The sequence below is a fragment of the Lycium barbarum genome, chromosome 6 (assembly GCF_019175385.1).
Source record: "Lycium barbarum isolate Lr01 chromosome 6, ASM1917538v2, whole genome shotgun sequence".
NCBI classification, from domain to species: domain Eukaryota; kingdom Viridiplantae; phylum Streptophyta; class Magnoliopsida; order Solanales; family Solanaceae; genus Lycium; species Lycium barbarum.
Genome location: NC_083342.1, coordinates 114,248,766 through 114,275,242, shown reverse-complemented (window position 1 = coordinate 114,275,242; position 26,477 = coordinate 114,248,766). Strand labels below are relative to the sequence as shown.

The 26,477-nt window shown below is 36.7% G+C and overlaps 1 protein-coding gene across 1 annotated transcript; it reads left to right on the top strand.

The window, feature by feature from the left end:
* Positions 1–257: 257 nt before the first annotated feature.
* On the top strand, positions 258–26,477 carry LOC132645638 (MADS-box protein SOC1-like). Its single transcript, XM_060362734.1, has 7 exons — positions 258–526; positions 25,095–25,179; positions 25,293–25,345; positions 25,435–25,534; positions 25,620–25,662; positions 25,902–25,942; positions 26,046–26,477. Exons 1-7 carry the CDS (start codon positions 345–347, stop codon positions 26,190–26,192), a joined length of 651 nt encoding a protein of 216 aa, XP_060218717.1. The 5' UTR covers positions 258–344; the 3' UTR covers positions 26,193–26,477.

The window sequence follows — 26,477 nt, the reverse complement described above, 5'->3', positions numbered from 1 at the left end:
CCAAATTTGTTGAGTCGCCCCTAATTTGTTTTGTTCCTTTCTTTATTTTGATGATATACCATAATAATGGGGCTGAGAAGTGAGTAAAACTTGCACCTTTTTCTCTTCCACATACATCACACATCAGATTTAGGACTTCCCCTTTTTAGCCTCATAACCTCCAAGCTAAAAGTTTCTGAGTTTTTGCCAATTTTGTAAGTTTCTATAGCTAACCCTTCTAAATTTTATTCTCTTTTGGGTAAAATTATTTCTTCATCAACTCTCTCTCTTGCTTCATCAATTGGGTCAACTGTTCTTTATATTTTCCTTACTTCATCCATCTTTTTTGATTTTTTTTTAAGGAGATGGTGAGGGGGAAAACTCAGATGAGGCGTATAGAAAACGCCACAAGCAGGCAAGTCACTTTCTCTAAGCGCAGAAATGGTTTGCTCAAGAAAGCTTTTGAACTTTCAGTTCTGTGTGATGCTGAGATTGGTTTGGTTATTTTTTCTCCAAGAGGCAAGCTCTATGAATTTGCTAGCTCAAGGTAAGTACTTTATCTTTATTGCTTTAAATCATATGGTGTATTAATTTCAAGTTTTCATCTCATTTTACGTGCATATATGATCAGCCTTCATGTTAAAGATTGTATTTTTTATGTCAAGAAACTTCCACAAGTCCATCATCTTGATTGAGTTTGTATTTTCTTGCATATTTGCATCAGATCTCATCTTTGTACCTGGAAATAAAAATCAAGCAGCACAATTGATTTTATAAGTGATATAGTTTTACTCATATCTTTCCTTTCCTAAATCGATCCACTAGTAGGTAGTGGTACGGGAGTTTAATTCATTATGGAGGGATAGATGAATTGATGTACTTAAAATCAACCTTTTTTACTTCTTAGGGTGATGAATTAATGCTTAAAATTATCTTGAAGTTCAAAAATATTCAGGTAACTAATGACTTCTCTTATCAACTGTTATTTATTAAGAGATCCAATTGCTTCAACAAGCTTGGTACTGTCCATCCAGCAACTTAACCCTAGGCAAAAGAATCGTCTTGAGTGGCTTTTATGATCAGCACCAAATAAATATATACATTCAATTTTTCGTGTAAGTTTTGTTCACGTCATGCGATAACTAAAAAGGGAAATACTAATAATAATATAAATGTCTCAGGATCAGGTTTTCCTTGAGTTAAATCTGGTAATAATTAAGAAGACAACCTAAAGAGTATCACTTAGTACCTTATTTTGGGATATCAGTAGTTGAAGTAAAACTATGCCTCGTCACCCTATACGTGGTGTAAAGGTTAAATATTTTAGTTAAAAAGTACTGTTATCAATGTGGCTGTGGTTCGGATAAACTAAGCTAAGGGATATGCTTAACTGACAAAGTTAAAAGGAAACTGAGTTTATTGAGTTGTTTAGAGCTGTAAAGAGGCTATTTATGTGAACTTCAAAGCTAATTAAAACTACGTACTGGGAGCCAGTTGTCAAGTTTGTAGTACTTCATTTCATGCTCACTGTCTTAATTAGTGTCTTGTTTAGGAAGGCCATACTCTTGGTTGTTTCCTTTGTCACACACCTTGAGAATCTTTTGGGCAGAAATTACTATTTTGTACCAAGTTCAATCCAAAACAGCTTAGCAGTTCCCAAAATCGCAATAATATTAATTAGTCCTATTTCGTATGATGTTGTTTAGCAACATTCGATCTTCATGTTCTTTATTCTTTTATTCATTATTCTTTGGGTCAAGAAATCAACTCTGACAACAAGAAAATCCCTCCAATGTCATGTTTGATCTATTACTACAAATTACAAACATAGATGAACATCGAGCTTAACTCAACTTCAAAAGTTAGTTCATAAAATGAAGTTTACCCTAAACCATAGAAAATGCAAGAAGACGCTAGTCCATTCCCTCAATCAATGTGGGATGCTCTAGTAGAAACAAATGTAAAAGCCCGAGGTAGTTCGTGTTAACTCACGTTCAGGAGCTAAGCCCTTCATCGAAAAATTATATTGTATAGACAAGGTTAAAGTTAGTTTTTATGTATATGTAGTAGGTATTGAATTCCCTTGACTTCTTGATGTGTTAATTTTTTTTATATCTTATATTTTGAATCTCCTTACTAAGAATCCTGACTCCGTCAATGCTCCCGGACAAATCTGTTTTGGTTGCTTTCATCTAGGTGATATTGAAATACTGTCATTTACCAAACACTTTTTTCGTTTAGTCCACATTGTCACAAAAGAAACCTAACAAGATAGATGAGCTGTTCTCTTGAATGATCACTCATGAGTTGTTCTCTTGAATGATCACTCAACTAATGTACGTAATTAGCCAATCAAAGTCACTATCTTTTTTAATTTATTTTTCAAAAGTTATCTAACTTTGCTTAATTAGCTTTCATGTTCATTTTAATCGGAAATACAACTTTCAGTACCTATTTAATGACGTGACAGTTATTAGTTTTAGAAAAAATATTCAAAAATTAAAATTAGTACTTGAATTTATTTAGAGCCCAACCCAACCCTAAAACCGATCCAATCCTTGACCCGAGACCCGATCCGGCTCTTCCAAGTAATTGAATCATGCTCAAAATTAGTAAAATACTTTGTATTAGGAATAAATGATGAATCTGGCAATTATTAACAGATTCGGCATTTGTTCCTTATTACAACCTAGATGAATTTGGCTTGCCTTTCCTGCCGGATGTTACCATGTAACTATCCTTTTTTTTTTTTTTTTTTGTAATCTTCTGTTTCTAATATAATGAAAATTTAATTAAACGAATTAGTAAAATACTTCCTCGCAACCCATATTGAGGTGTCATTGGAACATTGTTGAATACATTTGGACCTTTATGCTTTAGATTCACAAATTTAATTTCAACAATAGGATCAGTACTATAATTACGTAAATGCTAAATGGGCGCCCAAACTTTTTTAGAGGGTCGGTTTAGGGATTGGGTCAATTTTAAGATGGGTTGGGTTTTAAATAAAAGCAGGTACTGATCTTTTAAAATATTTCCCCAAAAACTTATAACCATCACGTTATTAAATAAGTATCGAAAATTGTATTTCCGGCTCTTGGATTGCTTCTTGGCCAACGAGACTTTATCTTTATGCATAAACTTGTTATATACTGTATCATTTTTGTATATTGGATTCTTTTTTTTTTCCCTTTCAGAAATTGCCTCACTATTAACTAAAATTATGCATCAGATATGGACCACTGCCGCAACTCATTTTGTTCAATGTTGCTCAATGTACTTTTGAACTTTCTATTATGTTGTGTGGAGTACCTCATATGTGAAAACCTTGGTACATCTATCCATCACCTAATACATAAACATTCTAATACATCACTCCACCACTTCGAATGGCACATTCCTTCATGTGTAAAAATGTGTAAAATAATGTGTTAAAACCTTTGAATCCTTATCTTTCCATTACAATAGTTTACTAAAGTGGAGCTTGAGATCCAGTTGAATAGTTTGTAATATGAAAGTGATTATTAATGAAAAAGTAAATAAAATTATGCTTACTCTAAAAGGCTTAAGTTTTTAGATGAGATAATCAAACATTTCAAATATGGTATTAGAGCACGCATATATGTCTTGAGTTCAAGTTTTATTGCCTCCTATTATTAAAAGGGAATTTTCACATTCTTGGCTCATGAAAAAAGTAAATTACGCCCTGATCACGTGAAGGGCGTGTCAAAGATAATATTTAAGTAATTAAAATTTTGAACTCTTTATAAGCTTACGCTTTTAGATGAGATGGCCACATAGTTTAATATTTTATGATTGGACAAGAAATTCTGGCGAGACAGTAAGACTAGTAGACTACTCCTTCAGCGAAGCGACTTATCATGTAATGTAGCGAAGTGATGGAAGAATTTTCCATGTATACTACTCAAAAAATCAATGTTTAAATACAAGAAAAGATGATTCTAACTAAGGAAGATAAATCCTATAACTCCCAAATCCCTACAGATTTGATGTAATAAAATATGCAAGGAAATTACATTTAGATAGCTGTAGTAAATTAACAACTTTGTTACATTCTCAAGCCTTTTATTTTTTATTATAGGTTTCCATATTCTTCTTTCTTTTATCGGAAAATGATTGAAAATGCCCTTAAAGTATGCGAAATTCATCAAATTTTTCTCCGTTAATAGTTTGGCCTAAAGATGCCGTGCTATTATTAGTTTGGTAAAAAATGCTTCTATTGTTACTTAATTGAGAAAAAAATGCTCTTATTTCACACAGAACTTAACCGAATATACATAGAAGACTAATAGGGGCATATTTAGACCTACACGCATACAAAGGACATGGTTGGTCCAATTTAATTCCTAATTTTTATTCAACAACTTGTGAAGTTGCATTTATATGAAGCAACTTGACTAAACTGCAGTGAATTTTCTCACCACTTTAAGGTATCTCCTAGAGCACACAATTGAGCCATTTTGTACAATTTAAATTAGAGATCTAGGTAAAGTTATAACAACCATAATGTCATAAAATAAGAAAATTCATTACATTGATTCAAATCACAAAATATCTGTAAAATATCGTCGATGGAGTTACTGTTGACCCCTTTTTTTCGTTTGAACTTTAAAATCAAGGATTATATTAGTAAATGCTTATCGTACTTCAATTCGGAAGATTAAGAAATTAAAATATTTCCCATTTTTTTTTTAGAAAAAAAGAGTTTTATCGTTATCTAATGAAAATTGATGACGAGGTAATTATGATCTTATATAGATGACATATATTATGAGATTAAAAAGAACATGACGTTATTTTATTTTAATTGATAAAACAATATTAAGAAGCAAAAAATATTACTTCTCACTTTTTATTAGTTATGTCATGACCCAAATAGCCGTGAGTGGCACCCACACTAATTCACCTAGTGGCGAACCAATCCTGTTAACAAACCATGCAACGATTACCAATTACCTAGCCATTTTTAGACATATCAAGAATATAAACAAAGTAATAGTCATTCAAACGTCTTGTCATGCCATAAATAAATAAAGATGCGGAAGTCTAACTATTACAACACCAAAATCCAAAAGTCATCGTATAAGGACTCTAAAACATAATTGTCTAAAGAATGAACGACTGTCTGAAATAAACATAAATGTCTGAAGTCAAGTAGACATCTAAAATAAGAAAGATCTTCAGGCGGCCTGGCATGGATGGGAACTCACCCTCAAATCTGTCGGAAACTGGCCTCACACTAAATATGAGGTCTCGTAGATGCCTCTGGATCACAATCTGTACTTAAAAGAATGCAGCAAGGTAGTATCAGTACAAACACTATGTACCGGTAGATATCATAGGCAGACTAAGACTAGTATCATACATAAATCACAAAATCAATAAAATAACATGTAGGCACAACAACACATAACCACAAGAAGTTATCAACAAGAATCATCCCACTGAATTAAGATAAGCCCACACGACCAACAATCAATAAAAGTAACTTAATCATGTAATCACCAACACAACTGTATCTCACAAATTATCTCAACTATGTCACGTATATGTACACACATGCTAAATGGTAGTGTTTGGCCAAGTAGCCATGAGTCCGATGCAATGCAATAAATAATGAAAGTATCTCAAGGTATTGTTTTCCCCAGATAGTCATGACCTGCAGGGTACCCATGGTGTCCATGTACCACTCGCTCTGAAACTGACCTCGGATCACGAGCCCATAACCAAGCCACATCCTCACCCCCTTGTCAAATGTGCCTTTTCATATTTATAATATCTTTCTCATCGCAATGTATTTCCGTTCCACAATCACTTAAGGAATGTGAACAATCAATAAGTTAATATCAAGGAACACAAGTCACCATATCACAAGTCATATCAAGACTCAAGAATCAATTCATCAATACCATGAGTAAGCGATTATTTCAAAGCAGCTGGGGCATTAGTAAGCCCGAAAGACATAACCAGAAACTCATAATGCCCGTACCTGATCCGGAAAGCTGTCTTAGGAATATCCTCTGCCCGAATTTTTAACTGATGATATCCTAATCTCAAGTCAATTTTCGAAAACACAGAACCCCCCTGAAGGCAGTCAAACAAGTCATCAATACAAAGGATAGGATATTTATTTCGGATGATGACTTTCTTTAATTGGCGGTAATTTATGCACATCTGCATAGTCCCATCTTTCTTTTTCACAAACAGAACAGGAGCGCCCCATGGGGAGACACTTGGACGGATGAAACCCTTACTAAGAACATCCTAATGTTGTTTTTTTAATTCCTTCAACTCTACTGGTGCCATCCGATATGGCGAGATGGAAATAGCCCAAGTTCCTTGCTCTAAGTCAATGCAGAAATAAATGTCACGGTCCGGTGGTATGCCCGGCAAATTTGCGGGAAACACCTTCGCAAACTCACGCACTACAGGAACTGACTTAATAGATGGACTGTCAACACTGGTATCATAGATATGTGCCAAATAAGCCAAACACCACCTATCCACTATTTTCTTTGCAAGAATAGAGGAAATGATTTTCTTCGGTGAGGGACTAGAGTTACCATTCCACTCAAGTCTAGGCACCCCGAGCATAGATAAGGTGACTGTCTTGGCATGACAGTCTAAGATTGCGTGATAATGAGCTAGCCAACTCATACCCAGGATGACATCAAAGTCTATCATGTATAAAATCACTAAGTCAACCCAGGTGCCAGACCTTGTAAGTGTGACAGTACAAGATCGAAAAACTCTATCTACAACCACAGAATCTCCAACTGGAGTGGATATATATATATATATATATATATATATATATATATATATATATATATATATATATATATATATATGGGCATCAAGTAAATCACAGACCATATCAAGACCCATAGATAAATATGTAGACACATAAGAAAATATAAAACCCAGGTCAAACAATACAGAAGCCATCCGGTGACAGACTGAGATGTTACCTATAATAACTACATCTGAGCCCTCAGCCTCTGTCTTGTCAGGAAAGGCATAACAATGAACCTGTCCGCCAGTAGCTTGTGAACCATCGCGATCAACCTATATTGTCAGGGCTCCGCTCCTGCTTGGCTGATGTCCACCTCTACCAATCTGAAACCTGCGTCGATTAGGCTGGTTGCCATACCTGCCGTGTGAACGCCACGCCCAGACTGAGTGCAATTACCCCCATAAGATCCTCTCTCTCTCTCTACCTGATGCTGGAGCTCTGGGAGCCTGAAACTGAGTACCCTGGTTGGGACAATTTCTCTTGAAATGCCCCGTATCACCGCACTCGAAGCATCCGCTATCTAGTGTCGGGCGCTGAACAGAAACGAACGAAGGCGAGTAACCACTATAATCTGGGGCTCTGGTTTGCTAACCCCCTGGCTGACTGAAATAGTGTTGACTGGCACCTGATGGGCCCCTAGCTATAGCTTATATGGCTGACTGAAAAGGGCGTCCCGAAAAGACCCAGGAACCCTTGCCCTTTGAGAAAGAGCCACTGAAACTATTATCCTTTCAGGACTTCTTCTCTGCGTACTTATTATAACCGTCCTGCCTCACACCCTCAATGGTCCTAACGTGATCTACTACTTCCTGAAAGGAAGCACTTGTTGTTGCAAGCTGAAAAGCTGACAACTGAAAGGCGGTGTTCAATCCCTTCATAAATCTCCTAACCCCTTCTCCTCCTCAGTAGGCACAAGGTGGAGGGCATAATGAGACAACGAATGAAATCGAGCCTCATAAGCAGCTACAGACAAATTACCCTGCTCAATATTACTGAACTCATCAAGCCTGCAGTCCATCAAAGTATGAGGAGCATACTCTTCTAAGAACACATGATAAAACTGAGTCCCTGTCAACAGAGGTGACCCCGCTGTCCTATACTCTACAAAATCCCTCCACCATAACTTGGCATCACCCAAGAGTTGGAAGGTCACAAACTCCACACCATACTTCTCTACTGCCCCCATCTTATGGAGACTCGCGTGATAGTCCATAATGAACTCGTAAGCATTCTCAACCTCAGTGCTGAAGAACTCTGGAGGCTTCATCTTAGTGAACCTCCAAAATAAATTATGCTCATCCTCGGTCAACACTGAACCTCCCACTGGTCTAGGAAATACCTCTAATCCGGAGCCTTATCCAAACGAGGAGCCACAGTTACAGCATGCTGTAATGCTAGAGCACGAACTCCGCTTGGAAACAGATCACCCACTCTGGCACCCTGAGCACCTGGAACAGCTGGTAATACACCTTCCTCTGTCAAACTATTTAGCAGGTTCAACATTCGGACCATCACATCTGACAACATTGAGGAGGAGCTATAGTATATGGCTGAGCTAGTGCTGCTTCAATCTCTGTTGTCTCATCTGGAACTACATGAGGCTCAGGGGACTAATGCGATGCTGAGCAGCCACAGGTGCCCCACCCCTGGCTGGTGCTGCTGCTCCCCTGCCTTTACCATGACCACGCCTTTTGGCCTGGCCTCCTCCATGAACTGTGGCCCCAACGGCCGGCACATGCGCCTCATTTGCTTCTGTCGCACGAGTCCTCACCATCCGTGAGAGAATAGAAAGAAAATTCAGATACCACTTTGAATCATCCAGATACCAATTGGAATCACGTAGCACGAAAGAAGAAGAAATTGAATTTTCCTAGTGTCCCATAGCCTCTCGAAGATAAGTACAAATATCTCCGTATCGATCCACAAGACTCTACTAGACATGTCCCATAGCGAGATCGACGAACCTAAAGCTCTGATATCAACTTTTTCATGACCCAATAGCCGTGAGTGGCACCCACACTAATTCACCTAGTGGCAAACCAATCCTCTTAACAAACTATCTAATGATTACCAATTACCTAGCCATTTTTAGATGTATCAAGAATATAAACAAAGTAATAATCATTCAAACGTCTAGTCATGCCGTAAATAAATGAAAGTGCGGAAGTCTAGCTATTACAACCCCAAAATTCAAAAGTCATCATACAAGGACTCTAAAACATAACTGTCTAAAGAATGAAAAACTGTCTGAAATAAACATAAATGTCTGAAGTGAAGTGGACATCTAAAATAGGAAAGATCTTCAGGCGGCCTGGCATGGACAGGAGCTCACCCTCGAATCTATCAGAAACTAGCTTCATGCTAAATATGAGGTCTCGTAAATGCCTCTGGATCAAAATCTGCACTCAAAAGAATGCAGCAAGGTAGTATCAGTACAAACACTATGTACCGGTAGGTATTATAGCCGACTAAGATTAGTATCATACATAAATTATGAAATCAATAAAACAGATAGGCACAACATCACATACCCACAAGAAGTTATCAACAAGAATTATCCCACTGAATTAAGATAAGCCCACACAACCAACAATCAATAAAAGTAACTTAATCATGTAATCACCAACACAGTTGTATCTCATGAATTATCGCAACTATGTCATATATATATGTATACACATGCTAAATGGTAGTGTTTGGCCAAGTAGCCATGAGTCCGATGCAATGCAATAAATAATGAAAGTATCTCAATCGTGTACACACATGCTAAATGGTATTGTTTTTCCTAGATAGTCATGACCTGTAGGGGACCCATTGTGTCCATGTACCACTCGCTCCGAAACTAACCTCGGATCACGAGCCCATAACTAGGCACATCCTCACCCCCTTGTCAAATGTGACTTTTCATATTTATAATATCTTTCTTATCACAATGTATTTCCATTCCACAATCAATTAAGGAATGTGAACAATCAATATCAAGGAACACAAGTCACCATGTCACAAGTCATATCAAGACTCGAGAATCAATTCATCAATACCATGAGTAAGCGATTACTTCAAGTCAACAAGAAGAATATTCATTAACTAACAAGAAGAATATTAATTAACTCCTTCTTTACCATAACATAATAGTTAATCACATAATCAATCAATCAATTATCAAATAAGGGAAATTCCAACCACACTTTATGTCCGAAGCCCTAATCATGCTTTTTCTATCCATTTCATAACATATGCAATCAACTAATCAAAGTCTAACTCAAGTAGACCGTAACCTACCTCAAAGCAGAACTGAGACAATATAATTACTCCGCGATAGCTTTCCCATTTCGCAAAGCTTCCGAATGTTCAAAGTCTAGAAATATAGCGCTACATAAGTATTCGAATCATCTATTCAATCAATACAATAATTTTGGGACAACAACCCAACTACTTCTACCCTTTTTAAATGGGTGAACTATAACTAAGTGTGAATTTATCATAATATCAACCCCAATAATCATATTCTATCCGCTCATAGGTTTTCTAATCATTCCAACCCTTTTACAAGCAGTTTTTATGCCAAAGTTATCATCTTTATGAAACCCTAAGTCTCAATACATCATTCCCATCATGTAATAATCAATTCTCATCCTAGGAAGTGATAATCTATACTTCTAGATGATTAAACAACAATAACGCATTCATTAATCAAGGGTTTTTTAAGTTCCAGGGTTTTAGCCCTTCCATTCACCATTTACGGACCTTTAACTAATCATGGAATTTAACATGATGATCGAATGAACAAAGTCTAAGGGTTGAGACTTACTTTTCAAGAGTACTTTAGCCCTTGCCTCAGAATTTCGCCACAAGAGTTCTTGAAGACTATTTTAGAGTTGTGTTAGGAATGAGTTCGGAAAGGATATAAAACACAATTTTTGCCTCCGTTGACGGCTGCAGCGGTCAAAACCTCATTGGAGTGGTCTCGCTATAGCGGGAACCCTCCCGCTATGGCGGACCTCATTAATCCCCGGCTCACCGTAGCGACGAGCCTATCATTCCTACGACGAACCCGCTACAGCAGTACCGTACCCGCTGTAGCGGTCCATTTTGACCAGTAGCTCAGTTTTTCCACCATTTTTTCACCGAAAGATCTCAACACCAATCTGAGGCCCTGCAGACGCAAACAACACATGCACATATACATAAAAACACGCTACGAACTCACCTGCGGCCTCGAAAATTCCCAACGGAGGTCTAGTCCCCCCCCCCCCCCCCTCCCACACACACACAACCTAGCCGGTCGTTACAAGTTAAAGAGAGTTAAAAAAGAAAAGAAACAAGAAAAGGGGTCTATTATTTTTATCAGGAATAGTATGTGCATATGTGATGCCTTAAATTGGTGAGAGAATTTCCTAGAATTTAACCAAGTTGCTTAATAAATGATATTTTACAAGTTGTGGAATAATTGCAGTTAGCAATTAAATTGGATCAAATATGCCTTCAATGTATGCGTGTAGCTCCAATTATGTCGTTATTGTTTTTCTGTTATGTTCGGTTAAGTTTTGTGAAATAAAGGCAATTTTACCCAATTAAGTAACAATAGGAGCATTTTTTAGCCAAACTATTAACGACATGAGGTATTTCTGGGCCAAACTATTAACCGAGGACAACTTTAATAAAATTTGCATATTTTAAGGACATTTTTGACCCTTTTTCATTCTTTTAAGTCAACTATCTTTTGGTCAATATATCATTTTGTTGTTGTAGATTCCTTCTTTAATATGTACTACAAATTGAAAAGCTTCCTCACCCCCCCCCCCCCCCCTCGCCCTCTAAACCTCCTTCCTCACATGCAAGTGCTTTCCTCATATCATTTCATACAGATGTGACAATCCCTTTACATTTGAAATGCAAATTAAATAAGTTATGAGGAAGCTCAGGACCACATACACCTAATTAAAGATGCAGTTTTAATTTTATTGAGATATATAGAAGTAAGAGATATGGATATTCAGACCCAAAAAAAAAAACACTTCAGAAGATAAACTGCTAGAATAGTTTATAATTTGTGCCAATGTTACATGCATACTAAGTTTAGCTTACATACATATAAATGCTCTTCACTTTATAGTTATATAATTGTTTCACGTGAAATTGTGAAAAAACATTCAAACGGGATTATAAAGTAGGTTTCCAGCTATTCCACCCTTGTTTTGGATTGGATGTTTAAATTATTTGCATGATATTTGAGTCGATACACTCAAGGGTGTGGGACTAGTGGTAAATGGAGTGGGTAGAGAACTATAAGGTCAGAGACACAATCAGTAGGTAATTTCTTCAAAACGAAAGAATTTTCTATTGAATGGAAGATGATTTTACATCAACAAGTAAATGAAAAAAGAAATTATTTGGTACTTATTTCGATACTAATTCAAATTGTGTTGATGTGTCATAAGAAGAATAGCTATACTGATTTGGTGTACTTTAAAGAACCCGCAAATATCGGAAAAACAACAATTATTGCTAACCAAGGGAATAATAATATAGAGAAGACAAAATTGTTTCAAGCACCGACAGAATCGAAAGCGCCCCTCATTTCAAAAATTGAGTTATATTATTGTCCTACAAGGGTTATGCGAGGATTTCCAAAGAGATCTATTATTAAGGTCTTAAGCTACTCAATGATTAGCTTAATGTTTTTTGGTATTATTTCAATTTCACCTTTGAGTGTTGAGTGTTCGTTTTTCTTAAGTAACAACTAATTGTCATTATGCATAATCGTAACATTATCATTGATTTTTTCCTCACTCTTTTCTCTAATATTTGATTCACTATTCATGTCTGAGTGAGCTTTAAGTAGACTTGATAGTCGACTTGCCTAGTTTTGTATTCCAAGTTGCGTTTCATTTTTTATTTTTTGAGAAGGCAAGTTGAGTTTCATTTTATTTTATGATTGTTTTAGTTAATCTTTTGATATAAGAAAGAGGGATTGCACTGATCTGATTGAAAAGATTAACATATTCTTCTGTCGATATAAGTGCAAAGATCTTTTTTCCACCTTATTAGTGAGTTTTAACATATGATAGCATATTAGTTATTATTTTTACCATATTAATGCTTATCAAAAGAGTTACTTGTAATTGCTACTTAATAAGTGAACTGGTCATATAAACTTTTCGATGCATAACATTTCAAATTTAAAGTCATCTTCATTTTGAAGACTCAATTTTGATTAGCTATTTTATTTTAATAGTGAACTAATTGTGCTTCACGCGATATTCAAATACTAAAAATAACAAAAATAGACTATATACACTTAATTGTACACAATCTCCATTCTCTTACACCATCTCTAATCTATTTATTTTCTTTGCGTAAAGTGTTTATAAGTTACTCTATGATAAATTGAAGTAAATAGATATCTCTTCTACTTTCGTCTTCTTTAGATTTCCAAAATAAAATGACCTTTATAACATCCCTATATATACTTCATTATTTATTTCTTGCTCCTTATTCTAAAATTGTTTCTGGCTCTTTTTTTTTTCTTTCTCTTTTCCCCTTCTTCCCACTCCTCCTTGGCCACTTCTTGATGAAACAATTTTTCACCAAAGAGGTCAAACTCAAAAAGAAAGAAAATAGCAAAGTAGGACATGAAAACTATACAATTATGTCTTTCATAAACATCAAAGAAAAAACGACTTTAATATAATCTCAAGACATGTAATGAAATTCTACCTTCTTTTTATTCTTTAGTGTTTCCCAATTTGTTCTACACATATATGGATTTCTTCTAAATGAAATGCTCGCATTGAGCCGCTAAGCTCATTTCTGAAACTTGGTCAACCGATTCTTGTCTTGGTTTCTTCAAATTTTCTTTATGTGTTTGTAAAGAACTTGTGAGTTCTTCTATAGTCAAGCTATTCAAGTCCTTGGAATGACAACAACGTAATTGAGCTCTAAATCTAGGGATCATAGTTATTTTACAACGATCCTGTCATCATTCAATTCTTCACCACATCTCTTTATTTGATTGACAACTGTCAAAACTCTTGAAATATAATTCAAAACTGATTCAAATTTGTTCATCCACAGCAATTCAAACTCTCCTCTTAAGGTTCGGAGATGAACCTTTTTCCCTTTGTCTAAACTTTTAAAGGAAGTTTGAAGAATATCCTATGCTTGGTAGGAGGTGGTTGCATTTGCAACCGTCTTGAACACCTTTTCATCCAAACTTTGATGTATAAGAGTGAGCGCTTTTTGCTCTTTCTTCTTTGTGGCTACAGTGACATCATTCGCTTCATTAACTCCGTTCTCCACCAGTTCCAAAACATCACAGGCATCACGCAGGGCCTTCATTCGTATGCATCAATTTTCATAATTTTCTTTAGCGATTATCGAAACATGAAATGGAGTTTCATTAGCATTAATTAGTAATATTTTCTTTACGTTTAGTTGTCTTCCAAACACACCGACTTTGATACCAAGTTTTAGAAAATTTGAGAGAGGAAGACATCAAAATCACACACTCAAAGGACCTCACTAGAAGGGCATTGGAGGAAGGAGTGTTCTTTCACTATTTGGTTTGCATAAAATGACTAGCATACATAGGTATTTAGAGGTGAACTACACCATGTATCTACACTAGTGTACATGTATCTTCATTAATTTAGTCTACACTTCACCTCTTCCAAAGGACATGAATAACACCACTAGACTATGCTTCTTCTAAAGCACATTAACAAAACCATACTCTAATACATGCATTTCAAAAGTCAAGATACTTATTAATACTCTAGTGATCATGAATTAAATTAAAAAACATGTGAATAAGTTTAATATTTCAAAATCCCCCCCCCCCCCCCCCCCCCCCCCCTTAAACTTGATTCATTACTCCAAGAGTCATTCTTAGCTTTTGCGAAATATCAATCTTCAACGGCTTGGTGAAAATGTTGACAACTTGATTTTGCGATTTCACGAAGTCTAGCTCCGCTTCCTTCTTCGATATGTAATCCCTAATAAAATGGTACTTAGTATCAATATGGTTGCTCCTTTCATGAAACACTGAGTTCTTGGTCAATGTAATAGCCGATATGTTACCGACACAAATCTTAGTTGCTTCTTCTTGTGGTTGGTAAAGTTTTTCCAACAAGTTCCTTAGCCAAATTGCAAGGCAAGTACAAGAAAAAGCTGCCACGCACTCTGCTTCACAAGTTGATAAAGTCACAATCGTTTGCTTCTTAAAATTTCACGCAAACACATAAATCTAGTATTACTTCTTTTTTTATCATCAACATCACCAGCCTAATCACTATCGTAATAGCCAACAAGCTTGAAACCTTTAGAAGATGAACAAAAAGTGCCATATTCAACGGTACCTTTGATGCACCAAAGTATTCTTTTGGCTAATTTTCATGAGAAGTCATTTGAGTATTAATAAAACGACTCACAAGTCCAACACCAAAAAGAATATTGAGTCTCATACAAATTAAATATCTCAAGCTTTCAACAAGACTCCTGAAATGTGTGGAATTAATCTTGTCTCTGTATCCATACTTGAAAAATTACCTTCACATTCCACGGGGTGCTAACAGACTTGCAATTCTCTATCTCAAGTTTCTTTAGAATCTCCTTTGCATATTTTTCTTGAGTAATAAAAATTTCATCTTTCCTTTGTAATGTAAAGATAGTACGACATTTAAGCCAATTTTCATCATCCCAAATGTTCTTGTCATTGCTCCCTTGAATTATTCAAACATCTTTGGATTATTTTCTGTCAAGATAAAATTATCCACATACAAACAAACAACTAATATGTCGCCTTTATTGTTAACTTTTAGATAAAGTGCATGTTGAGTGTTTGGAAGTATTTGTCAATTCTATAATTCCAAGCTTGTAGAGTTTGCTTCAAGTTATAAAGAGCCTTTTTAATGTCAAGAGTTTAACTTCATGTCGTTCACCCTTATTATCCAAAGGTTGATCGATGTAGACTTCTTCCTCCAAAACTCCATTTAAGAAAGCTGACTTCACATCCACGTGATGAATCTTCTATTGATTTTGGGCTGACAAGGAAATTATCAAACAGATTGTTATCAATCGAGCTACTAAAGCAAAAACTTCATCATAGTAATACTGGCCTTTTGTTTGTACCCCTTAACTACCAATCTTGCTCTGTACCTCTCCACTTTTTGTTTTTAGAATTTTCTTTCGCTTGTTAACTCATTTGACTTCAATATTGCTTTGTTTTGTGGAAGTGTAACCCGCTCTCATGTATCACTCTTCTTGATTGTCTTGATTTTGTCGTCGATAACATATCTCCATTTTAATTTTTTGGCAGCATCTTCATAACTTAGAGGCTCACTATCCACTAATAAACAAAAATGAGTTAAAAGCACTTAAATTTTCTATTAACTCTTCGGTGTATCATAAAATTCACGAAGACTTCTAATCTTTCTAGGTACTCTGCTTGAACTTAATTCCCAACTTCTTGAACTCCCGGTGAAGGTATTGTAGGTTGTGTAGTAGGCTACTCCACTACTTCTTCATCATCTTCCTCATCATAAAATGGACTAAAGTAGTAATTTTCTTTAATTTTTCATTCTCAAACACGACCTTCATCAAATTTAACATCTCCTATGATAACTTCATCATTTCTTGTGTTATAAATCTTATTACCCTTTAGAACTTTGATCCTAACTAATAAAAACACACATCTCACTTTTGCCATCAAGCTTATATCTCTTCTCATCTGGTACATACATATAAGCAATGCTTTTAGATGCTCGTACGTGAGCAATTTTTTTGTTTAAACCACTTCGAGCGTCTTGCCGTATTTTCTCACGAACACTTCTGATGTGAAACTGATTTGATAAATACACCACACAAGCAATTGCTTCAGCCTAAGTTTCTTAGGCATATTTTTGCTCTTCAACATACTTTTTGCCATGTTTAGAATAGTGCAATTATTTCTTTCAACGACATCATTTTTTTGAGGTGATCTTGAATCAGTCAAAGAATGATGAATTTCATCCTTCCTACAAAACAAATTGAGTTCATTTGAAGTGTATGATCCATTATTATCGAACCAACATGAAATTTCTTAAGGTTTCAAAATAACTCAGGTTTTTAAAAAAAAAAAAAAAATTCAAGTTTTCTGAGAAAAATCATTAATGAGGAGAAGAAAATAATTACTTCTACCAAGTGATGACAGATTGATCGGTCCACATACATTGTGAATCAATTCCAAAGGCTATCGTGCTCTTGTCAAAGACTCTTTGGCAAAGCTTTTCCTTGCTAGCTTTCGGAAGAGACATCTTTCACCAAGTTGATTAAGATGATCGATAGTTGGCAACCTTTTCACTAACCTTAGACTATGAAAATTTAAATGACCAAATCTTATTTGCCAAAATCAAGATGAATCTTTGACATGTGGATATAAGTAACTCGGCACATCAATTTGAAGATTCAAAACAAACATTTTATTTTAATCATTGGAACCTTGGCTAATCTCTTATTTTTCATCATTCATAATCAACCTTTTATCTTTCAAAAGAATGTTATATTTTTTGTCCAAAAGTTTTTCCAAACTCAAATATTACTTTTCATCTCGAGTACATACAAGACATTAGAAATTAATTGATGACTTTTATCTTTCGAATTAAAACCGCACATTTTCCTCTTATTGCAACTCGCAATGAGTCCCCAAAAGTGATACTTCCACAAAAATGTTGCATCAAAATCAAGGTACCACTGGTTTGTTTCTTCACTTTCTTCTCCTTTGGATGTCATAAGTAAAGTTCAATTTTCATCTTCATTTTTATCTCCATAAAATTATTTTTCTGCTCCATATTATTTTTACACTTCCCAAAAAAATAACTAAATTTTGTGACAAGTATAACACTCAGTATTTGACTTATTATATCTTCCTTGATATGGCCTTCATCCTCTACCTCTTCCACAACCTCTTCCTTGGTTGGAGTGTTACTTTTTTACTTTATTTGTTTGTGGTTGATTACCACCTCTTCCGTCCACAATGTCTTTGTTGTGAGCCACACCATTCATCTTTCTCCTTCAAAGAAAGCTTTGCTTGCAAAACTTGTTCAACCATTTCTTGTCTCAATTACTTCAATTTTTCGTCATAAGCTTGAAAAGAACCCATGAACTCTTCTATGGTTATGGTGTCACAACCCTTGGACTCTTCAATGACAACCACAACATAACTAAATTCATGATTGTTGAAGTGTAATTCGAAATTGATTTGGATTCCTTCATTTACAATGATTCAAACTCTCCTCTTATGGTTTGGAGACGAACCTTTTTCATGTTGTCCAAACCTCTAATGGTTGGAAGAATATCTCATATTTTCTTGGAGGTGGTTGCATATGCAACCTCCTCGAACACCTTTTCATCCAAACTTTGATGTATGAGAGTAAGCCCCTTCACGACCTTTCTTCTTTGTAGCAACGACATCTTTCATTTCATTAACTCCATTTTCCACCAGTTTCCAAACATCTTAGGCACCAAGCGGGGCCTTCATTCGAATGTACCAATTTTCATACTTTTGTTTAGTCAGCATCGGAACTTAAAATGGAGTTTCATTAGTGTTAGTCAAACTTTACATTTAGTTATCTCCCAAGCAGGCCAGCTCTGATACGAAATGTTAGAAAATTTTAGAGAGGAAGACAACAATATCACACACTTAAAGGACCTCACAAGAAGAGAAGTGAGGATGGATAGTTTTTCACTACTTCGCTTGCATGAAATGACTAGCATACATGGGTGTTTATAAGTCTACTCCATGTATCTAGACTAGTATACATGTATCTTCATTATTTTATTCTACACTTCACCTCTTCCAAAGTACATGAACAAATCCATACTCTAATACATATATTTCAAAAATCAAAATAATTAAATAATTAAAACTCTAGTTCGTAAATTAAATAAAATAAAATTTGAACAAGTTTAATATTTCAGCATCTGTACATAATCTTATAGAGACTAGTTTGGCCACGAGAATTATTCACTTTTTTCCGGAACTTTTTTTTCAATTTATTTGAATCAATGTTTGGCCATGAAAATTTCAAATGCAACTTTTGGAAAACACCCAAAATCATGTTTTCACTTATTTCACTTTTAGTACATTCAAACGATCAAATGTTTTTTTTTTTGCAAAAACTATAATAAAACACAAGTCCAACTTCAAAAATTCCAAACAAAAGTGAAAATATTTGGTTTGTATGGCCAAACGCCTACCAAGTATCTTCATGTGTGTATGCAAACTCATCCCACGGGCATCTCACATGTATATATTTCAAAATATCCCCATCGTGAGGTGATGCACAAAGTGCAATCAAATTCGAACTAACAGATCTAGAAGTTGGGAACTTGAAGAACTGTAAGCTAAGTTCAGGGTTCAACCGAGATATTTATCTAGAGAGAGTAATATTGAGAGAGTTATGAGAAAATGTATATTCATTGATGTTTGATTGTATGAGTTACAAGGTATTTATAAAGTGAATCTAATCAATTACACAGCTGTCAACTGCTATGCTAACCTGTAACTGATTTCTGGACTTGTAACTAACTTTGGGACTTTAACTAACTTTGCCACATTAGCTAATTAACTAATACAACTAATAAAATGCTAATTCAGCTACTACATTTCATAACAACAGCTACTACATCTCATATCATGAGGAGGAGCAAAATCTGTGGCACAGCATTAATCTTGAATTGTGTCTTTGGAATTAATATATTTGCATGCCAAACTAAATGGTGCTCTTGATTCTGTCTCCACAGTCATTTTGCATAAGAGGTTTTTGCCTTGTAGCCATATATTATGTGGTTCAAATCCTTCAAAAATGCAGTCAGGACTCAGGATCCTCCAAAAGGATACTGGTGTGACAGCAGTTTTTAAAGATCATAGGCCATAAGTTCCTTATCCCTAGTCCATGCACCCTCCTTTTCCCTTTAATCGGAAGAATTTCCTGTATAACTCTCTCCTCACTGTAGAAAGTTCCTTCTACTAGCTGCTATCCATATGTCCATTCTTGTCACCAAAGGAAATAGGGATATCTTGTCGGTTGCATTGGTTGATTGTCTGACAAACAATTAATGAGTATCAACTTGCTATCCAAGGATAGATATTGTTTCTTCTTAAGTTGCAAGTGTCTTCTTGAACGTCTAAGCCAGAGTCTGTTGCATGAATTTTCGTTTGAGTCTATAACGTGAGTAACGAAATAGAAGAAAAGTACCAATTCTGCAACTAATGATCTCAGCCAATATTTACATCAATGGACACACCAACAATCCTAAGCTCAAGAGGTTGATAGGGGACACTGTTCAAATCACTTCTCAAGCGGATGTTCAGATTTTACATTGGTTTAGAGAAGCAACTCAAGTGGCCAACTACCTTGTGAACTTGCATCTCAAAGTAGAAAAAGAACCTTCTTTACCTCTTTAATCAGTTTCCTAGAGAGGTGAAGGGACTAGTTCAACTTTTTTTTTTTTAGCAATAAACTGTAAAAATTTTTATTACCACAACCTCCAACAATTACAAACTCAAACGAGCACCCGTGCTTCTAACCACCTTACCAGGAAGGGTGTTAGGTGCTATAGGCCTCCATAACCACATTCTAATGACTAAGCTTCTCAAGAAAACCTATACATTTTCCTGCCTCTTTTGATCCTATAAACATTCCTATCCTCTCTCTCAATACAATCTGTATCTGTTGTATGACCCTATCCTTATGCACACTTATCCCCCTAAATATTTTCCAATTCCTAGCTTGCCAAGTAAAATAGATCAGTGAACCATGAATAGCAGCTATGGCTTCTCTTTTCATTTTGCACCAGTGCCTTCTCTTGATATATTTAAGTGTCCCCATAGTGTCTTGTTGAGGGATCTGTTCCCCCATCCATTGCTCGATGTCCCTCCAAACAGCCCTGGCCCATTCACATTGTACAAACAAATGTGTATGGTCCTCCAGTTCATCTTTGTCGCACAACACACAGTTCGCAGAGTCACAACCTATTCCCATACCTAGCATTCTATCCTTGGTCAATAGTTTCTTTTGTGCTACCAGCCACAAGATGAACCGATGCTTAGGTTGGAGTAGCTTACCCCATATCAGATCATGGCACTCCAGCTTCCCTCCAATTTGCAGCAGTGCTCGGTAGCTACTAGCGACCGAGTAGTGGCCATCCCTGGTAAGCATATATCTCCCGTTCATAAACCACGACTGCATCCCTAGCTTTATTTTATTAAGGTTTTTCCAGTACCAACTGCAATCACTTGGAGGATGATGGCTCCACAAATCTTCATCGGGTTTCATATAGATGCCATGGATCCATTTCACCCACAGCACCTCTTTATCAGTCGCTAGTAGCCATATTAACTTCCCTACTGATGCCAAATTCCATTTCCTACAGCCTCTTATATTCAGTCCCCCTGCTTTTTTTGGCTTACATAGTGTTTCCCATGCTACCAACGCAACCTTTTTAGTATCGTCACTACTACCCCACAGAAACTCCCTACATTTTCGGTCCACATCCTTCAAGACACTCTGTGGCAAGATAAATACAGCTCCCCAAAAGTTATGAAGGGAAAACAAGATTGAATTTACCACTTGTAGCTTGCCCGCATAAGATAAATGCCTAGTAGACACAACCCTGATCTTCTCTGTTACTTTTAAGCTGAGTTGATGACAATAAAGTTTGTTCCATTTCTTAGGAGAAAGAGGTAGGCCCAAATACTTTATAGGAAAGGTTCCCATGCTGAATCCCGTTATTTCCAGCAGCCTGTTTTTTGTTTCCTCATCCACTCCCGCCATGAAAATACTAGATTTCTCTGAGTTGGCATTCAGCCCAGTAACAGCCGCGAAATGGTGTAATGCCTCCATGATCCTAGTAACCGATGATCTGTTCCCTTTGCAAAAAATCATAAGATCATCTGCGAAGGTTAGGTGTGTAAGTCCCAGCTCCTTACACATGGGGTGGTACCTAAAATCGGGTAATTAACTCATCTGTCGCAAAATTCTACTTAAGTATTCCATGACTAATACAAACAGCAAGGGAGAGATAGGATCTCCCTGCCTCAAACCCCTTTTTCCCACAAAGTACCCACAACTAGCCCCATTTACCTTGATTGAAAAACTGGTGGTAGTAACGCATGCCATAATTAACTGAGTGAACTTGGGAGGAAAACCATAACCTTCCATCATTTCATGCACAAACTCCCAATGCACCATATCATACGCTTTCCTAAGGTCTATCTTCATTAAACACCTAGCCGAAGTCTTTCTATTGTAGTGTCTAAGTAGGTCGTGGCACATTAGCACATTGTGCACCAAAGACCTTCCCTTGACAAACGCTGCCTGTGCCTCATTTACCAAGTTCGGCAGTACATTGGCCAGTCTCATACATAGCAATTTGGAGATGCATTTATAAAGAACATTATAACATGATATTGGCCGAAACTGGCTTGCATTGTCGGGATTGTTCACTTTAGGAATAAGGGATATTAAGGTGGCATTCAGCTGCTTCAGTAGTTTGCCACTCCTCATAAACTCCCACACTGCGTCACATACGTCTTTCCCCACCAAATTCCAAGCTTCTTTATAGAACCCACTTCCATATCCATCAGGCCCTGGACTCTTGTTTATGTTGATACTAAACATAGCATCCCTTATTTCCCTTTCCGTAAACGACTTCAACATCCCACATTGCTCTTCTATAGACAATCTATACCCCTGTTCAAAGAATCTTGGGTGGGCCTTCCTTCTGGTCTCTCCAGACTCCCCCAGTAACTGCTTGTAGTACCTCACAAATACCTCTTCTATTTCCTTAGGCTCGGTCTGCAATTGGTTCAACTCATCTCGAATTTGGCATATTGAGTGAACAAGTTTCCGCTGTTTGATTATTGAGAAAAAATATTTGGTATTATCATCCCCCAGCTTAATCCAGGTGGCCTTGCTCCTTTGGAGTAGGAACATTTCTGCCAACCTTGCAGACTCCCTATATTTTAGCCTTCTAAACTTCTCCTCTTGCTGCACAATCACATCAGTAGGATCTTGTTGCAATCTTACCTGACACTCAAGCATAGCAGCCCTGTTATCATGCTCTTCCTTAACAATATTATTGAAATGTTCCTTATGCATCATCTTGAGTTGCCGTTTTAGCATTTTCAATTTTCGTGCTACTTGAAACATTTTGTACCCCGTAACGTCAATATTCCAGCCAGCTTCTACTATCCGTTGAAATTCCGGATGCGTACCCCAGACATTGCAATACTTGAAACCTTGCAGCCTCTTCATATGTTTTCTGCACCGTGTGTATTACGATGGGACAATGATCACTCACACCTTCCGGCAAAATGTTCACTCGACAATCTGGCATCCCATCTATCCAATCACTATTAACAAACACCCAATCAATCTTGGAAAATATCCTATCATCCTGTTTGTCTGTCCAGGTGTACTTACACCCATTTGACGGCATTTCCACCAGCCCGCAACCATCCAAACAATCCTGAAAATCGACTATTTCTGCGTGAGTGACCTGGTTGCCTCCAATCCTATCCTCCGCATGAAGCACAGAATTAAAGTCTCCCATAACCACCCATGGACCTGAGCCTATATTCAACTGTGTTAAGTAACTCCATAACTCCTTCCTATCTTCTCTCAAATTAAACGCATATACAAAGGTAGCAACAAAAGTTAGTTGCAATTCACTACATGTTATTTGACATGTCATGGCCTGAGCTATTTCACTCTGGACCTTCACATCAAACCAATCTTTCCTCCATACTAGAAGTAACCTGCCATTGTAATGGGATGCGTGATTACTTTTATACTCCCATCCCCCAAATATCCCCTCCACGACATTACTCACCTTATGTATTTTAACTCTAGTTTCAATACTAGTTCAACTTGATAGATGGCAACTGCCAAGTATTAGAAGGAGATTCAACAAAGCTAATTTTTTTGTTAGTTGAACTTGCATTTAGTATAGTAGCAAGGAAACCAGTATAGTAGAATCTCTTTCTTTTCTGGGAAAGATTGATTTGTTCAATCTTTTTTTTGGAGGACAGGACCATGTTCCCCTTCAATGTTGTAAGTTTTTGTGGAATATATAGACATGGTAGGAGTCAAGCCAAACCTTCCATAATGAAAGGCAATGCCCGAGGTTACTGGCTTGAATGGGGAAAAAATGCTCCATGGAAGGCTCTAAAGGCTGACAAAGACGACGAGAAGGACCTGGTACCCCACCCTGGAGGTCTTCAAGGCATGCTGGATTTAGGCGACGGGAGGTTCTAAAGAGCGCCATGGCGACCATTCCACGGCCACTGACTTAAGGAATGCCACAAACGAGTTTAGGAGTTCTTGAAGATTCCTTGGCAGTAAATAGGAGGGGGACTCCCCATTTTTAAACGATTTAGTCAGCAAGTCCAACTAGAAAGGTGAGTGTACTACTGAGGTGTTTCTAGTGTGTAGCGAATCTAGTGAGTCTTGTGTTAAATAGTTGTAAATCGAAACACACTTGCTTCTCCACACCTTGGAAACTTCTCTACTAGATATATTGTCATCTTGCACCTAAGGGTGCGGCTTAGTAGTCAATGAAGTGGGTTGAGCACCATGAGGTGTCAGGTTCGATTCCCAGCAGAGACGAAACACTAGGTGATTTCTTTCCATCTGTTCTAGCCTTGGTGGACAGAGTTATCTGGTATCTGGTGGGAGGTGGCATGTATCCCGTGAAATTAGTCGAGGTGCGCGCAAGCTGGAACGGATACCACACTTATCAAAAAAAATATTTATTGCCATCTTCACACAAACATAGCGAGCTTGCTATGGGTGTTGACGATTGAGAGAGTCAAGCCACACTTTTGAGTAACCTAGCGTTTATCAAGGGGATACTCTTGCTAGGTGATGCTATAATGAGTCTAGGCCAATGACACTAAGCTGCTGTAAACGTTTGGAGCATGATGATTCAACCTGTTCTACTAATCTTTTTCATCCTCCTCTCCGCTGATAAAGCAAAGGAAGCAAACAAAAAAAAAAAAAAAAAAGTGCATAGCTTAAGACATGATAATTATCTATTGTACCAAGGGTATTGTTGTATTCCATTGTTATGGCAACATGTGATATTGTCCTTCCTAGTTATGAAAGATGTTCCAATTTTAACCCACTCTCAACTACTTGAAGAGTTCCAGAGTTGCTTATGTTCTTATTAGAATAGTTTGTCATTCAAAGTTCGGTTTTGCTATTTGCTGCTGTTCAAAAGAAAGGGGAAAAGACTAACATGAAGGATTTTGCAGCATGCAGGATATAATGGAGCGTTATAAGAGGCATGCTAAAGACAGAATTCAACCTGAAAACGAAGCTGTGGCACAGAATCTGCAGGTAGAGCCTTGGTTTTGTGTTTCCTCTTTGGGATGAATTGGAAAGCAATTAGTTTCTTGCAAACAATTGGGTAAAGTCTTACCGTAGCTTATACAACAATGCAATATTTGCAGCATGAAGCAGCAAGTTTAATGAAGAAGATAGAGCTTCTTGAAACATCAAAAAGGTTCAAATAAACCTTACTCCGAAAGTTGTTTCACTGTCATTTGTCTCCCTTTCCTTTGAGAAAGCCTTCTAAAACAAATGAAATTTCAGGAAACTCTTGGGAGAAGGTCTGCATTCCTGTACCCTTCAAGAACTACAACAGATAGAAAAACAGTTGGAACGGAGTGTCAGCACCATACGGGCACGAAAGGTTACTTGATTAAAGACCAGGAAATGATTTGTTCATCTTATGAAGTCTTGGGACCTTGACATTTATCTTTTCTTGTTCTTTTCAGATTCAAGTTTTCAAGGAACAGGTTCAGCGACTAAAAGAAAAAGGTAAGGCCACATTGACTGATTTATTTTGAGCTTCAATTCCTATAAAGGTACACAATAATATGAGTTACAAAGCATGAATAATGCAATCATTTAAACAGTGAATTCAAGATAACTAGGATTGCAAAGTCTAAACAACCTATCTAGAGGCATGACTTTGTCGAATAGTCAATGTCTCTATCCGAGAATTTCTAACTGCTTACTACTTGTTTGATTAATGCTTTCCTTCCTAACAAATCCAGGAGAAAATCCTGATGCTGAAAATGCAATGCTGAGGGAGAAGGTATACTTTCTTTTCCTTAGAGCAACCTTAGTATAGTCTTCTTTGTCTTCTTTTTTTCCAACTCGTCGACTCTAATTCATAATTGTCTGTGCCTATGTTATAGTTTGGTGGCTTTCAACAGAGACAAACACCAAGTGGGGAGAAGGAAGGAGAAGCTCTTTGTACAGAGAGTAGCGAAAAATCGGATGTGGAGACTGAATTGTTTATAGGACCACCAGAGTGCAGAATAAGGCATCCATTACAGAATTGACCGGTTAAACATATTCTGCCCTATCTGCATTTAAGGGTGTATAATCAATTGTCAAATAGTCGTTAGGCTAAATAAATGTGCATTTGAGCAAGCAAACTAATTAGGCTTATGTCTCTTTGGCGCATCTGATGGAACTTATATTTCCTTTGACACTCTTAGTAATGAACTCCTCTATTTATGATGTTAAGCACCTGCTTGCTGCTTTCATATTTGTAGGACAGCTATAATAAAACTTAACAATATTCTAATAGTTGTTTATGGTATATATCAGGAAAATCTTAAGCA

Bases quoted from the DNA above. Each gene is read 5' to 3' on its own strand.
- LOC132645638 (XM_060362734.1), top strand. From the start codon at position 345: ATGGTGAGGGGGAAAACTCAGATGAGGCGTATAGAAAACGCCACAAGC. The intron at 527-25,094 runs GTAAGTACTTTA...AGGATTTTGCAG, and splicing joins TATGAATTTGCTAGCTCAAG to CATGCAGGATATAATGGAGC. The intron at 25,943-26,045 runs GTATACTTTCTT...CCTATGTTATAG, and splicing joins ATGCAATGCTGAGGGAGAAG to TTTGGTGGCTTTCAACAGAG.